Below are 17,003 nucleotides of genomic sequence, written 5' to 3'. Positions count from 1 at the left end.
AAACAGGACTGTGTAGCACTTTAAAGACTTTGGTCTTTAAAGTGCTACACAATCCTGTTTTTTGTTTCAGCTGCACCAGACTAACACGGCTACATTTCTACCACTATTCTGGTAGCTTAAACATACTCGTCCAACTAATTTATGCATTTCAGAGCACATGATCTGGAATAATCAGTAGAAATGCATGACAGCAACTTCATTCATTAAAAAGAGTAGCAAAATAATTAGAAATGCATATGGCATCCTGTTTTAATTAAAAGTACAGTTTTAGTAGAAGCAAGGATACTTCAGTTATGTATTTGATTTTTATTTGTGAACACATCAAACTAATCATAATACTGTGGTAAAGGCCCTTCTATATTGTTTCATAGTTGAAACTATTATGGCTCCAATTAACTAAACAAATGTATTCCGTTAAACCTCGGTTTAAGTCACATATGAGTTACTACCCTTTATTAACTATGTAAGTGACTGGTTGACTATTCGATAAATATAAGGTCTGAGGCAGCAAGTGGAGGGGAGAGCAGGAGCTGGAGCCAGTTCTGAGAGGAGCCAGCTTAAAGGGCGGTTCCCCCTAGCACTGTCTCTGTGGGTATCAGGGAGGCAGAGGTGTAGCGGGGGACCATGCATGAGATGGAAATCAGCTGATTCCCAGTTTGCTGCCAGTCCCAGCCCCTGGTTTTTAAATTTATTAAGAGCTGCCAGGTTCTTAATATGTTTAAAAGGCTGAAGCAGGGTGGTTAGGAGGGGGACTAGGTACAAGTCAGGACATCTGATTCCTGGTGGGTCTTAATACATTTAAAAGACAGAGTCACAGCGGGGTTAGTTCCTGGGGCTGCGAGCTAACCCTGCTGCTGCTCTGCAGTTTCTCTCCTTATTGACTAATCAGTCGTAAGTCATCAGCTAGTTGATGAAACACCAATTTAACATCCCTACCTCTTATCTCTCTCTTCCCTGCCCCCCCTCCCTCCAAAAGTTATGCTGTGGCAGGTGCCAGTGTGAAGAGTGTGGTGTTGGCAGAAGCAATATTTTGTGATCTATCCCCTGTCATCCAGTTCCAGCTTCTGGCAGTCCGAGGTTTAGGGACACCAGCATGGGGATGCATGCCTAATCACCTTGACTAATAATCATTCTCTATATCACTTCCAACTCTTTCAGTGTCTTTCCTATCATGTCACTTAAGCTGGAAAGAGCCTGCAGTTTTCCTTGCTGTTTTTCTGTTCCCTGGCACAAGTGAATGGGCCCTTATAATGGGCAGGAGGAGGAATGCTGACTGGCACCTGGTGACTAAAGGGTTAAGCTCAGGAACCTAGTAAAGGTGTTGGCCTCGGAGAACCAGTCGAGATAGAGGGTTGAAGTTTGAATTGGATATAGGGTCCCTTCCTGCTTTCTTTCTGTGGGAGAGAGAAACCAGGAGTTGAGACAAGGAATTATTTAAACCCAGGCAGGACTACCATATCTCATGGAATTCAGGGCATGGGAGTGGACTGAACAAAGAGAAAATGAGAAGTAACAGGGAATTTGGAGGCCAGTCATGTTCAAGGTAAATTTCCTTATTTTGTGGTTTGGTTTGCACTGCTCTGTGTGATTATATGCCTCCCCTACCCTCTTACTATCTAAGCATTGTGGCAGAGATTTTCTCTGTTTTAATTTGTTTTCCTTAGTTGCTCTGAATCATCTAGCAATCAAGTATGCTTTATCAAGTTTATCTTTTGTTTTGTAATAAACATCACTTCTTTTAAGGTGATGATTTGATTCTTGTGTTCTGGAGGGTCTTGTCTGTATTTGCATGCCTGTGTGTATCTGCATGCCTCAGACTGAGGGGTCAGCTACCAGAGACTGCAGCTTGTTTTTTCTCTTTTCTTTTTTGCAAGCTCTTTTGGGGCAAAAGAGCTTGAGGTACCCCTGGGGAGTGATTTGAAGTGTTCACCCCTGATTTTAGAGATAAAAGGCACTTGATGGTGGCAGCAAATCTTCCAAAATCTGTGTGTTGTGATTCTGGGGGGAAATTGATAACCAGTTTCTGTAGAGGCAAGGTTTGGAGCTCTTTGTGGGCCCCCATCTTCTACATTTAGAGTACCAGTGTGGGGAACACTCCTGACAGCACTTGTGCCCAGTTTTTGGACTGGAGTTTATGGTCTCTTTGATCCCACAAATGATCAATGCTTTGAGATAACTGGGACTGCACTTCTAGCAGCAGGTGATCACTAAATCCCTTTGTAATGCTTTCGTTTTTACGTATGGGAATAGAAATCCTGAGGCCATATTGAAACCCTATTGCACATTATGGCCAATGTTATTTCATTTGATCAAATGTCATTTTGAAATATTTTATAGTTGTTTAGGAATATACTGATAAATGGGATATTACTTGATTCATACAGCTGACGTCTTTCATGAATAATGCATCTGGAATAACTGGTATATGGTACTTGTCAAGAGCTTTCTGTAAAACTTGTGATAGATGGCATTGTACCAATTTTCTTTGGTGGAAAATCTCAGCATAATTGGAAAAATACTTGGGTAGCTTTTTGTTGGCTCTGCAGACATTCAGAGAGAAAGACACTCTGTTAAAAGGAGGCCAGTTACACAGTTCAGGATGCAGCCTGAACATATTTCAGCTAGGGATGTAAAATCCCGTTTCATTAGTTAACCAGGTTTAATTGGTTAACTGATTAAGTGGGATAGGGAAGACTACTTGCAGGACTCCTGTCTCTATAGGGGGCTGCTGGCTTTGCTCTGGCTTATGGTACAATGAGCCCAACAGGGCTGGGGGGAAGCTCCCAGGCACTGGTTAATTATTACCCAATAAAGTATCACCCAGTAAGGGTGATTTTTACCAGTTAACCCGTTACGTATTCACATCCCTAGTTTCAGCAAAAGGGCTGGCTTTCTTCCCCCCCCCCCCCCGCCATCCCCCCAAAAAACCTGTCGTGTACACTAGAATGTAGTATTGTTCTATTTCTGTAAAATGATGGAATGAGTGTTGGAATCATGGCAGCCTGACATCAGTTTTGACTTTGTGGCTGGACTATGAAATACAGCATTAAAAGAAGGAAGGTTTTGGCCATGAACTTGGAAAAAGTCAAGACATTTTGAATTAATGCTGTTTTAAAAAAATATCTTGGCCGTTTTGTGCTTTGCAATGTAAAAACTTTGGATTCTCTCCTCAAACTAATGTTTGAGGCTTAATTTTGTTAGACCTTATTATAAGTAACTTTCACCAGCACTGTTTTCCGTTCTTTTACTGTAACGGGTCCAGCATAGATTTGTCTTAAAATATAGAATGATTATATAAAAATTGATACTTCCTACCTAACAACTTTTATGTAAGGTGTGTATTGATAATGTACCTTTCCTAGTACTTAACATGTTCAAAAGCTTCAAAGGGGTAGCTGAGTTAATCTGTAACTGTAACCAACCAAACAATGGGTACTTAAGCACAATTTGCACCTTCTCTATCAGCTTCATGTAACATGAACACTCTAATTCACTATTTCCCCCCTTCCGTCTCCTGCCCTAATCCCCTATTTATTTTGGAACTAGACTTTGAATGCTCCATTCATCTGAAGAAATGGGTTGTACCCACGAAAGCTCATGATACCATCTGCATGTTTTGTTAGTCTTTAAGGTGCTGTTTAGATTATTTGTTGTTTGTTTTTCCTAGTATTGTGAAGTGTTGTATATCTGATTATGCCTTTTGGTTCTTATAGAAAATGTTCCAGAGGAATTGCGAGAACCATTTTACACAGATCAGTATGACCAGGAACACATTAAGCCACCTGTTGTTAACTTGCTGCTATCTGCTGAACTCTATTGTCGTGCTGGAAGTCTTATTCTCAAGAGTGATGCTGCAAAACCACTTGTGGGTCATGATGCAGTTATCCAGGCCTTGGCACAGAAAGGTCTTTATGTCACTGACCAAGAGAAGTTAGTAACTGAAAGAGATCTGCACAAGAAACCCATTCAGATGGTGAGTGTGGCTTTTGTATACTTTGTCTTTGTGCATCTAATAGCTGTGCAATTATTTATTTGTGTTTGTCTTAAGTCTCATCATTATTTTAATTTCAAGAACTAGATTCAGTTAACTTATGAGAGGGTTATTAACTTATATGTCTTTCCTTGCCTCTCCCTTTCAAAATGGGGAGTTGAGGAACATTTCAAAATTTAGAAGCCTTATCTTTGAAAGTTTCTTTCAGACACGAAAGAAAATATATTTTTCCCCCAACAATGGACGTGTCATCTTTGTTTCTGTTCTAGTACCATTTCTCTTTTTCCCAGTGTCTGTGTTCATCCCTTTTTCGCTCTATCCACCTATTCTCTTCACCTCCTATAGAATAGCTCATAATTTTTTGATTGTGAGGGAACACTTTGCAGTTCTGTAAATTCGTGTTTTTATAGACATACTAACTTTATTAACATGGTTAGCTGTAATTTTTCACTCAGTAAAATACTGAAATACAGTTTGATGCAGCTTAAAGTGCCAAATTGTCTTTAAAGGTGGAGGGTGAAATCTTGTGTCAATTCAAGTTAGTGACAATTTTGCCATTTGACTTCACTAGGTCAAAATGCCATCCAGAGTGGCTTATTCGCTGAATGCTACAAAAGGTTTGTCCAGCTTAACTTCTGGCCTTTGTCTGTCTTGATCATTTCTGAAATAAGGGAAATACGGTGACAATGTAAATGTTACCATTAGTCTGTCAAACTCCTCTGAATTTTGTGTACCCTAGGACTACTTCTTATAAGCTTGTCCCAGTATTGCTCATACTTTCTAATGCAGTATTTTATGGGAGTGTTCCAGCAGCATAGCATAACAGACTCCTCAGGAATATTTGTAATTGATTGGAGGACTGTGGGAAAATGTGACTATAGATGATTTCTGTGTTACAGTTAATGTTTAGGGATGTTGAGTGACAGCTGAGGTAATGAGGCGTAAGAGCTGCAATTTTAAATAATTTTTTGAAGGAAGAGACAAAGTTGGTGTGTTTTGTACCTGTTCACTGTAGGTATTTTACTCTTGTGTATGTATGTATGAAAGCAAATACTATCTTTTTTGCAAGTCTTCAACTGCTAGCACCTTCAAGGGAAAAGCTAAGTGTTTGGATTAAATCCATGAAATTCACCTTGATAAGTTTTGTTAACCTACCCTGGACAAATGAAATTTCCCTCTGTTTTTCTTATGTCATACTTTTTAAACCTTTGGACCCATTTTAAAATGGAAATTCTCAATGCCTGAACAGAATGTCATAGCCCAATATAACAACACACAGTATTCCTATGAGTTACTTAAATCTGTGTAAAACATTCCAGTTAAGAAAACCATGGTAAAACTGTTAAAACAGATTGTCAATATTAGTTCTGTACCTAATATGAACTACAGTACTACTTAAAGCTAGGGTCACCAGAGGCTTTTGGTTCCAACAGTTACTATACTCTGAAAACACAGCTTTTTAAACATTTGATTTGTGAGATTTGTTTGTGCACTAGGGATGTTAAATATCTGTTAATTGAATAGTCAGGAACCTCATGAACTCTTACTGGTTACTCAACTATTGTATAGTCCCCAAGGTTGGTGCTGGCAGCTAGCGTGATCTGGTCCCACTCCTGAGGAACCCCCTGCCACTCTGTGCTGCTGTTTCTGAGTCAGAGGCAGCAGTATGGGATACCAGACAGGAGTTGGTCTTCTTGGCAGTTGAAAAACCAGCTCCCTTCATGGACTGGCTGCCTGTCACCCTGCACTGTTGCCTCTGATACAGAGGCAGTCGCGTGGGTTGGCAGCAGCCACCATCCAGTGTGGGTCTGAGTTCCCGGCGCAAGCCGGAACTGAGCTAGGATGCCTGCCCACCCAGCTCCTAATACACTTCAAATGCAGAGCCGCAGCAGGGTTAGATCCCAGACCCAGCACAAGCGAGGACTAAGCTGGGCTGCTGTCCAGCATGCTAGAAAATTTACTGGCAGTGGGGATGGGGGGAGGGAATGCGTGTAGTCTATAACATTAACCAATAAGCTTTTGCTTGTCGGTTGATTGGTTAATTAACTATACTATTACATCCCTAATGTGCACACTCACGAGAGAATGGATACATTCAGATAATAAAACCTTATTCTCTCACAGGGTCGGTTTATGTTTGACTGAGAAAGGGGTTGCTGTTGGCTGGTTATGCAACGTATTAAAAATACAGTAACAAAAGATGAAGCATGTTGGTCTGTTCACTAGGGATGTTAAATTTAGATTAATTAACTAATCGAATAGTTGTTGGGATTTCCTTTGACTATTCAGTTACTCTCTAAGGGTGCGTCCGCCTTTGAACTGAAGCAAGAGCCTGCCTGGTTCAAAAGCAGAAGCCCCGCAGGGAGCAGGGGACCAGTGGGGGACCCCTCTGGCCCCACGCTCCCTGTGGCACCTTAGCCTTTGAAATGCACAAGAGCACCGGCAGAGTCCTTGTACATTTCAAAAGCAGACGTGAACGTGGGACCAGTGGGTGACTCTCCCACTGGCCCCATGCTCCCTGCATAACTTAAATGAATTGCATTCCCTTCGGATGCACCAGCACCTCTTTTCCTGGGGCAGTGGGGCTCCCAATGCAAGTCCGCTCAGGAGGGGCTGCAATGATATTTTGGCCCCCAGCGTGGCTTTTTTTTCTTTGCTCAACAACTTTCCCCCCGGACTACTGGCACCTTTTTTCTTACAAAAAAAGCACTGCTTACAGTGCAGTAAAATACCAGTGTAAACGGGGTCCCAGTGCTATTAGCTGCTCCCTTTGCGGAGCTGGTTTAAATAAAGCACTGAGAGAGCTCTCCCAGCATGCCTGCTGTGGCAACACTTTCACTTTAAAGTGCATACAGGGCAGTGTTTCAATTTTAGAAGCATAGACAAAACCTTACTTTATTTGTATTCTCGTCACGGCCAGATGCCCCAATCAGTGTGCTCAGTGCTCTAGAAATGAGTAGACACAATCCCTGAGAAGTTTACGGTAAGAGTGAGAGAGCTTACTTGTAGCATTTTGGATGCCCTAAATTAAATCTGGCCCTAATGAAATCCATTGCAAAACTCCCCTGGACTTGATTGGAATTAGGATTTCACCCCCCGCCCTGAAATCTAGTGATGGTAAGAGAGATCTTGTGGGTTGGTTCCGTTTCTCTCCTTCTACTTGGAAAGCAATTTGTCTATCAGGAATCTTATCTTTTATTTTTCAAAATTCCTGTGTCTAGCTGCATAATGGGGGGAATGACTAGATCAATGTCCTCATACCAGGAATAGGAATTAGGATAGCCTAATAATAGGAAGATAGGAAACCATTTTAGAAAAACCTTACTAAAGGGTGCTATAGTTCTTGATGTAAAATAGTTTTGTAAAGAAATACTGAGCTTCTCTCCATATAATATGAAAAGAAGCAACTCTACCAACAGTATTCCTAATACAGGTTGTACCTCCCTAAGCCGGGACTCTCTTGTCCAGCAACATCTGTCAGGACTATGGATGTTACTGATCGAGAGTCACGGGGCAGGAGGGCCAGCAGCTAAAACCCCTGGGCAAGGCTGGTGGTAGTGGGGCCAGACATCAGCAGCCTGGCGGCATTAGTGGGGCCGTGGTAGCAGGGCAAGGAGAGCCTAGCAACCCAGCTGGGGCTGGTGCCGCCCGTGCGTGCTGACCCTGAAGTGGGGTTGTGCTGCAGTAACCTGATGGGGGCCCGGCAATAATGACAGAGCCGTGGCAGCCTGGCTGTGGCAGCCCCACAGGGGAAGCCCATTTGGGGCTGTGGCATTGGAGTCAGGGCTGTGGCAACTCAGCTGGGGACGTGGCAGGTCGGCAGCTCAATCGGTGCCATGTGTCGGCCAGCAGTGGGACTGATGCCCCAGCAGCGGGCCCAAGGGTGCCTGTTGCCATGCCGGTTGCCACGGTGGCTGGAGCAGCGGGTATGGCAGCAGGGCTGGGGCCGCTGTGTAGCCCAGCCAGCAGCGGGCTGAAGGAGCCAGAGGTGGGAAGCGGTAGCAGGCTGAGGGGCCTGGTAGCAGGGGACCTTCTCTGGTCTGGCAAATTCCCTCATCTGGGACTGCTCAGGTCCCCAGGATGCCGGACCAGGAAGATCCAACCTGTACCACTTGAAGTATTGTATACACTATTTGAGATATTTTGGCTGACAGCTTTGTAATTTGCATCACTATTCAGAAAAAGTAAAAAGCCTGGAAACTTTTAAGGTGTGCAAACAAGTCTAACTGTGTAAGGTACAATATAAATAACAGCAAGGTTAAGACAAATCAGCAGAAGATGGTGAAATTGAAGATGAATGAGCAGTAAGAATCATATAAATGGAAAAAATGTTTTGAATTGTTGCATTAGCAGTATATAGGGAATTTTCTATATTGTTTTCAAGCTTGTTACCCTTATAGTAGAGCAGTGTTTCTCAATGTGTTTCACAGGCCTACTTTGGTAAATGGCAAACAGGAGCCAATGGGAGTCACAAGGCTCAGTAGTTACGGAGCCTATAGGTAAACTAAGCATTGCAGGCTTGCTAGTGGCTTTCCCAGAGTTGGCCCACAGCCCACTATGGCTGGCTGACTGGTAAAGAAGCAAATGAAGGCTGAAAAAATTCACAGTTTGAAGTAGGGAACCATGTACAACCTGTTGATGTACAGCTGCATGAGCTTAAAATGTTATAAACCTTTTCAGACCAGATGCAAAATCTTCTCTTTTGTCTTTTACCAGGACGATGATGATAGTGAATAGGGACATAAAATTCTATTTAATCAGTTAACAAGTTAAACAGGGGTGGCTGCTCTGGCCAGGCTGGAGTACCACTACCTGTGGCATGCAGCTCCAATGGGGCTGGGCCTGCCACCAACAAAGGCTCCTCTGGATGGCCGGAGCAGCCTCTGCCTTCAGGACACCCAGGCCTGCTGTAAACAGAGGCTGCTCCAGACAGCTGGAGTGGTCCCATGGGGCTGCTCCAGACAGTTTAAATGTGGTCCCATGGGGCTGGAGCAGTCCCCTCCCCGCAGCGGCAGGGATGCTGTTCTATCCCCACCGGTTAACTGGGTAAGCATCACCCGTCAAGGATGATCTTTATCAGTTAATCTTTCACCTCCCTAATAATGAGGCTCATCCCTTTTTAATTTGCATTGTGGGTGGCGATATCAAAATAAATGAATGCACCACAAAGAATGCATCTTCAGTTTTTGTTGGTTCATTGTTCATTTAGTCACTAACTAGCAAGAGCCTCCCACTGACTAGTGAAGATCAGTGCAACACTGTTAATTAAAATTTGTGATAGTGATTAGTTAACCATTTAATATGCAGGTTATGAGTAACAGTCCAGAAACTACTCTCTTTCCCAAGACACTGAAGCATGATATATGTCTGCCATGCATTTGGTGGTCTGTGATAGTATAAACACACTTTTGTTACTTCTGTTGCCCTTACCATGTTTCTGTATCTGGCCCCAATCACCATAGCACCCAGTCACACTCTAGGCAACATCTGCAGCAGAGCTCTATTATAGAAGTTGCTTTACACAGTAAGTCAGAGGCAAAAGAACAGGAAATATGACCTTGCTTTTCTTATCAAAGTCCCTCTGCAACTCTGTGTGTGATGCAGAAATAAACATACTAGTGTAGCTAGTTAAAGTCAGTTTCCCTCTGGATGGAAGGGTTGCAACTGAGTCCGCATCTAGTTGCTTTCTCTTTGCATGCTTCCACGTGAGAAGAACTGCTGCAAATCTGTGCAAAGAACCAAAAAATATGATGGAGAACAATCCAAAAATAACCGAGTAAGTTGGGGAAGAAAATAAAATAAATTGTCAAAATGGTTGGGGAGGGACGGGGGGAAGAGAGAGACACACATGGTGAAAAAGGCTAAGAAGTAGGGCCCTACTTGAATCACTGTACTTCAGTAGAGCTCGAGAGGGTGAGCACATCTTCCAAAAGCCTCTTGTAGCTTGCTGAATTTACTTCTGTGTCCTCAGATCCTGCCTCATTCTCTCTTGTCTCCAAACTTTGTGGACACTTAAGACACAAATGAAAGCCGCAGCACTGGAAAACATGTGCAGTAATAAAATCTTTACTTTCTTGGTGTTCGGCTGCATAAATGCATAGTATATGCAATCTTGATAACACTTGCAGATTATTCAGCTTTACATTTTCAAAATGATATACAAACATATTAATCTAAATATTTTAAAATATTTAGAAATATTTTTAAATATTTAAATATGATAGTTATTTAAAGAGAAAATACTTGGGTGGTTCTGTATCACGTCTAAAAAAACCTTTTCAGTATTTCTTTGTCTCTGTAATATTCAGATTGCACTGGCATGCTGTTCTTTAATTATGGGAGAAACACTGCTTTGTATAATTTTGATTAATAGAAATAAGCTAAAAATTCTAAATGTTTATAGTAGGCTCTGACTTTGCTGAAAGAGCAACAGTTTCTTCCTATTATGGGAAATCATGAACTATACGTAGTGAGAGGTATGGAACTGTAATATAAACATTGAGAGCTTCACATCCAACTTTCTGTAATGTGTATGTATAGTAGTCAGCGGTCAAAATCATATTCGAATTCAGTGCCTAAGGAATACAGCATATACCAGGGCTACTCAACTTCGGAAGCCCTGGGGGACACAATGATACTCACTGCACTTGCCGAGGGCTGCAACTTAAATGTGGTTGCATATATATGCAAATAGCTTCTTTCACACTGACAGGCATGAATACAAAGATTAAGGCAAGACTACATAACACACAGGCCCCATTTAAGTCATTTCTGCTGATATTAATAAAATGCAATATTTACCCGACTTCCACCCATATGACAGCACTTTTAGTGAGTCATGACAGTCCAGGAATTTAACTACTAAAACGCATATCAACAGAAGACCATTATATTGAGTACTTTTTTGTTTTGGCTCCCACCTGTGGGTCGTGTGTTGAGCCCCGCGTACACCGCACCTCGGGCCACCAATGGGCACATGTTGAGTAGCCCTGAGATATACCATCTAGGCTGGAGCAGCTGCTTTATTAGTTACAGATAGAATATTTCTAATCTGCATTTTGCTACTTTACAAACACAAACCTGGCAGTTTGTTCTCCCCTATAAGTAAAGGTTTCGTGTGATAGTACAGAGTGTCCTAATGAGATCTCATGAAACTTATTCATTTTTTACAAACTGTTGCAGTTAGTTCACTATGTAATTAAAACTGTGTTTGAGGAAATTTTGCAAAATGAGTTTAATTTGTGCCATTGTTTGATAATTAACAAAATGCAGTAACTTGAAATGGTCTTCCCAGTCATTGATGTGAGCTAGTGAAGTTATAATGCAGTACATGTTGAACCTCTCTAGTCCAGCATCCTCAGGACCTAACCAATGCCGAACTGGAAAATGTGCCGAATCATAGGAGGTCAATATATTTTGTCTACTAGCAGCATTACCAACACTTTGACTGTTTACTGGGCTCTTAGGGTGTGTCTAACTACACCCCTCTGCTGACAGAGGGATGTAGATTAGGCACATTGCTATTGCAAATGAAGCGGGGATTTAAATATCCCGCGCTTCATTTGAATAGAAATGGCCGCCACTTTTTGCTGCCGCAGCACTTTGCTGGCAAAAAACGGCAGTCTATATGGGGATTGGTCAACAAGGAAAGCCTTTTCCGACCGATCCCCTATGCCTCGTGCAACAAGGTTTACGGAATCGGTCGGAAAAGGTTTTCCCTGTCGACTGATCCCTGTCTAGACTACCGCTTTTTGCCGGCAAAGTGCCATGACGGCCATTTCTATTCAAATGAAGCGCGGGATATTTAAATCCCCGCTTCATTTGCAATAGCAATGTGCCTAATCTACATCCCTTTGTCGGCAGGGGATGTAGTTTAGACACACCCTTAGAAGACATTTAGGGGGTACATTAGTGCTAAATAACACAGAACACTGAGAGCCAGGACTGTTGGCTGTAAACAAACTTTATGGGACCATGGGAAACTTTGCTGCACCCATGGTAAGTGGACATCCGTCTAACTAAAATCATGCTGGACCACAGATGTTGCTGGACCAGAGAGTGCTGGATTAGAGAGTACTGTACTTTATTTGAATTTTACTACTGCCCATTAAAAGGTCATACTTGCAAGTCTTTGGGCATCCTTAAGAATCTTTTACAAAATACACTAGTACAGATTTTGTCAGTTACTCCATCAAATAAACAGTAGCATGTTTGTCTTTTTTACACCTAAAATAAAAAATTAATTACTGTTGCATTACCCACAGTTGTCAAATCATTTAAAAGAATAGTTTTAAGTAGTGGTTTGAGTGTAGCAATCTGTCCTCTTACAGAGAAGGGTTCTCTTCTGATTTGTATAGAGATCACTTATGGAACTGTGCATGAATTTATATTAGAAGACTTCTGAAATGAAGTGTAATGTAATGAAGTGTAATGTATGTTCTTCATATATCTAATTCTTCAATTTTGGTGGTATTTCTTCCTCTCTTTGTATTAACTTAATGGTTACACAACTAAAGAGAAGTATTTGAATGTCTCTTGCAATGCTTGATTATCAGTCAGAGCTTCTCTTTATCATCATTCCAAAGGAAGATTGGTGAGGAAGCTGGAAATTTTGAAAGGTGTATAAAACTGAGATAAGGTACTCCATTTTGGGACATTCCTTTATAGCACTGTAAGTAAGCATACAGTCTAAATAGAGCTGCTGTGCAAGTAAGTTGTATCGTGTAGAATTACTGAACTCTTGAGATTGGTTTCTAGAAAATTACTGGCAACTTTTTTTTCCTGTTGCCTTTGTTCTCCAAATATAAAAAGTGACCTAATTTTAGCATATGGTCATTGATTGCAAGTCAAACATCAAAACAATTATATTAAATAGTGCAGCATATTCCAGAGCCACAATCCTTTTGTGGAAAATATCCTTCCAATGTCTCCATCTAATTGTAATAAGGGTGCTGTAATTTGAACTCTTAACCAAGAAGTATGGCACAAGGAGATATTCAATCCATTGGGTGAGCAAGACCCAAACCAGTTAGGATTTTACAGGTTAAAAGGAGCTTCTTCAATGCCACCTGTAAGCTTAAAAGAAGCCTGTATTGTACATTCATAGTTTATCACTTAGACTGATGTTATTAACAACTGACGTGTAGTACAAGTATTTGCACGCAATACGTGTACCAATTTTGATTTGTTTTGTACATAAAGAGACCTACTTGAATTCTGTCATCTCCTTAGGTACTTTAATATATTCCTTTCTGAAAGAATTAAAACGTCAGTTTGTACTATTTTTATTAGCTTGGGCTTTTCCATTCTTGTTTTCTCTAGAGACTTGCTTTTCTCTCAGGCCTGTAAAGACAGTTGAGTTCAGTTGTTTCCTGAAAATTACCCTAATCTGGTAGTTTTAGATCCCAAAATGCAGTTCTTAAACATGTGATTATAGCCACGATAAAACCATTTAACCTGAAAATTTCCTATGGGTCTTAAGATATAATAAATACTTACAGCATTCCCTCATTCTGTCACAGAAACTTTTTATTTTTGTAAACATCAATTCTTACAGCACCAATGTTCCTTCTAATCTTTTCCATCCATGTGCAGAATCAATTTTATATGCACTGAGGCATGTGCAAATGTGCACCACCAGTAGTAACAAAAACCTAGCCATGGGCACTCTGCTAATCAGCTGGGTGGTATTTGAATCTCTCCTGAGCAGCCGCACAAGCACACAAGTTACATGGAACACTGTGCGGCATACTTCTGTAGTGTTATTGTTTGAGAGAGTCACCCACTATGGAGAAACAGCAGCTCAATTTAACAGTTTTCTAGGACTGAAACATCTTGAATGGTTTAGGTAAACTGAGATTAATAAACGGAGTGCAGGGCCATGTAGGGTTGTACTCTTATAAATACAGAAAGGAAAATATTCTAACATAAAAAGACAAAATTGTTTAGGAAAGAAATGATATTTTACCTTTTTCTAGCAGATTTTGTGAACCAAACTGAACTTAAATCTTGTTGGTTTTCCCCCCAAAGGTGATGCCAGTGCCCCTTTAAATATGTCTATAAATAAAGAAGTGGAAAGACTCTGTATAAACAGAGTAGAAAAACTAAAGGTTGAAGTGAATCTCCATGTCATACTAGCATTTTGTGTAGTAGCATTATGGCTCACTGGGAGCAGGAATAGCAAGAACAGATTAACAAAATCTGTTTGGTTTGTTCATACGTTTAAATGGAAGAGGCCAGAGGCAAAAGATATGCAACAGGTGGCTGACTTTGTGGTGCTTTTGATGTGATAAATTGAATAAAATTCGCCCTCAGCAATTTACTTGATGTGTAAAGTAACATCATAAGATTCCAGGAGCCAATAAGCTTTGATTAGTCTATAACTGTGGTCCCCAACACGGTGCCCGCGGGCGCCATGGCGCCCGCGGGGGCATTTCAATGCGCCTGCCAGGTGCTTGGGGCTGGCCTGGCCCCGGGCACATGGCGCACGGGCGCTTGCGGGGGGAGCGCGCTTGGCGGGGAGAGCGCCAGGTGCTCGGCACGCGGCGGGAGGGGGGGGAGCTCCGCCTCCGGGTGCGCAGCACTCGGCGGGAGTGGGGGGAGCGCCGGCTCCGGGCGCGCGGCACTCGGCGGGAGGGGGGGGAGCGCCGGCTCCGGGCGCTCGGCACTCGGCGGGAGGGAGGGGGGGCGGCCCTTGGAGGGGGCCCCGCCCCCGGGCGCGCAGCTATGGGGGGGCCGCCCCCGGTCCCCGCCCCCTGGCGCTCGGTGGGCAAACGGCCACGCCCCCTGGCGCCCGACAACCTAAAAAGGTTGGGGACCACTGGTCTATAAGTACCTAACACATATTTGATAATAGGGAAGGTATAATGCAGTCCAATGGCTGTAAGCTGAAGCTAGACGTATTCAGACTGATAAAAGGCATACATTTTTAACAGCGAAAGTAATTAACCATTGGAATAATTTACCATGGGTCAGGGAGGATTTTTGATCACAAGCAATTTTTAAATCAAGATTGGATGCTTTTCTAAAAGCTGTGCTCTAGTAAAAGCAGTGTGGGAAGGTTCTGTGGCCTGTGTTGATACAGAAAGTCAGACTATATCTCAGTGATCCCTTCTGGCCTTGAAATTGATGACTCTATAAGTGAAAGGTAGGCTGTTAGAGATGCTTCAGTGGTACCCTGAATCCACCTCTTCAATACACAATCCACAGTCACTTACTGTGCATTTCATCTGCTGCTTCATTCTCCCTGGAGAGCAACTGCTGAGACAGGTTAGACACCTCATCTGGATGCATTTTCTGCTGGGCGACTCCACAGGGAGCTCTATATCTTTCCCTAATACCAGCTCTTCATTAATAACTTAGTCCTCTGGGATAGATCCGCTTTCCAAAACCTCTATGGCCTCTGAAATATTCACAGGGTTCATAGTGGCGTAGAGGGTCATTACAGAAGATAGTGTCCAACTTATAGAAACAACAGGTCTTAGATGCAGCACCAGAGGGACAGTTTGCCTCCCTCATCTTCTGGTATGCCTTTATCTTTAATCTGCACTGCAGCATATCCGAGTTATAGCCCTTTTCACACAAGCCTCACAAATGTGCCCACAGATATCCCAATTTCTATAGGTCAAGCACAGTTGGAACTGCACAACCTTCTCTCCCCGTATACTGATCACATTCAGCAGCTCTGGGGTGGCCCAAGCAGGAGAGCATTTGGTGGGATAGGCAGCTATGGTCAACTGAGAAGATGCAGCGAGACTTCTCCGTGTCAAGCTAGCAGTAAATGGAATTTAAAATTCCCGGAGCTTGCAAGAGGAAGGGTCGGATGGCTGTTTAACTGGCCAGCAGAGTTCAGACTGCTGAGAGCCATCAGGATAGGTGTTGTGGAACACTGTCTGGAGGTCAAATTCAAGTGACCAAAACAAGAGTTGTATCTACACTCAGAATGTAAAATCCCATTTAAAAAAATAATCAGTTAATTGGGATCCCACGGAGAGGAGGCTGCTTTGGCCAAGCTGGGCAGGACTTGCCTCACTAGGTGCCAGTTAACTGGTTATTCCAGTAAGTATGCAGGTGAGATGGAGCTGTATATGGCACACACATTCCACATGTAGGTAAGACGAATGCTTACTGGGTAACCGGTTAGCCTCTAATCTAGACTGGCTCATTGCTGATACAAATGTATAAGGAAAAGACATAAGAATGGCCGTACTGGGTCAGACCAAAGGTCCATCTAGCCCAGTATCCTGTCTGCCGACAGTGGCCAGCACCAGGTGCCCCAGAGAGGGTGGACCGAAGACAATGATCAAGCGATTTGTCTCCTGCCATCTCTCTCCAGCCTCTGACAAACAGAGGCCAAGGACACCATTTTATCCCCTGGCTAATAGCCTTTTATGGACCTAACCTCCATGAAATTATCTAGCTTCTCTTTAAACTCTGTTATAGTCCTAGCCTTCACAGCCTCCTCTGGCAAGGAGTTCCACAGGTTGACTACACACTGTGTGAAGAAGAACTTTCTTTTATTAGTTTTAAACCTGCTCCCCATTAATTTCATTTGGTGTCCTCTAGTTCTTCTATTATGGGAACTAATAATTAACTTTTCTTTATCGGCCCTCTCCACACCACTCATGATTTTATAGACCTCTATCATATCCCCCCTCAGTCTCCTCTTTTCTAAACTGAAAAGTCCCAGTCGCTTTAACCTCTCCTCATATGGGACCCGTTCCAAACCCCTAATCATTTTTGTTGCCCTTTTCTGAACCCTTTCCAAGGCCAAAATATCTTTTTTGAGGTGAGGAGACCACATCTGTACACAGTATTCAAGATGTGGGAGTACCATAGTTTTATACAGGGGCAGTAAGATATTCTGGGTCTTATTTTCTATCCCTTTCCTAATAATTCCTAGCATCCTATTTGCCTTTTTGACTGCTGCAGCACACTGTGTGGATGTTTTCAGAGAACTATCCACAATAACTCCAAGATCTCTTTCCTGATTTGTCGTAGCCAAATTAACCCC

At 42.5% G+C, this 17,003-nt stretch overlaps 1 protein-coding gene across 4 annotated transcripts in view; it reads left to right on the top strand.

Annotated features, from left to right (window-relative positions):
• Positions 1–17,003, top strand: part of CAMSAP2 (calmodulin regulated spectrin associated protein family member 2) — a 180,900-nt gene that overhangs the window by 16,313 nt on the left and 147,584 nt on the right. For all 4 annotated transcript variants that reach the window (XM_075936675.2, XM_075936674.2, XM_075936676.2 and 1 more), the window contains exon 2: positions 3,714–3,973. In XM_075936675.2, coding sequence (XP_075792790.2) covers positions 3,714–3,973 — 260 coding nt within the window. The remainder of the gene's footprint in view (positions 1–3,713; positions 3,974–17,003) is intronic.

This window comes from Pelodiscus sinensis, chromosome 9, assembly GCF_052426305.1.
Source record: "Pelodiscus sinensis isolate ZL-2025 chromosome 9, ASM5242630v1, whole genome shotgun sequence".
NCBI classification, from domain to species: Eukaryota; Metazoa; Chordata; order Testudines; family Trionychidae; genus Pelodiscus; species Pelodiscus sinensis.
Note: the sequence above shows the minus strand (reverse complement) of the source record. Positions and strands in the feature narration are given on the sequence as shown.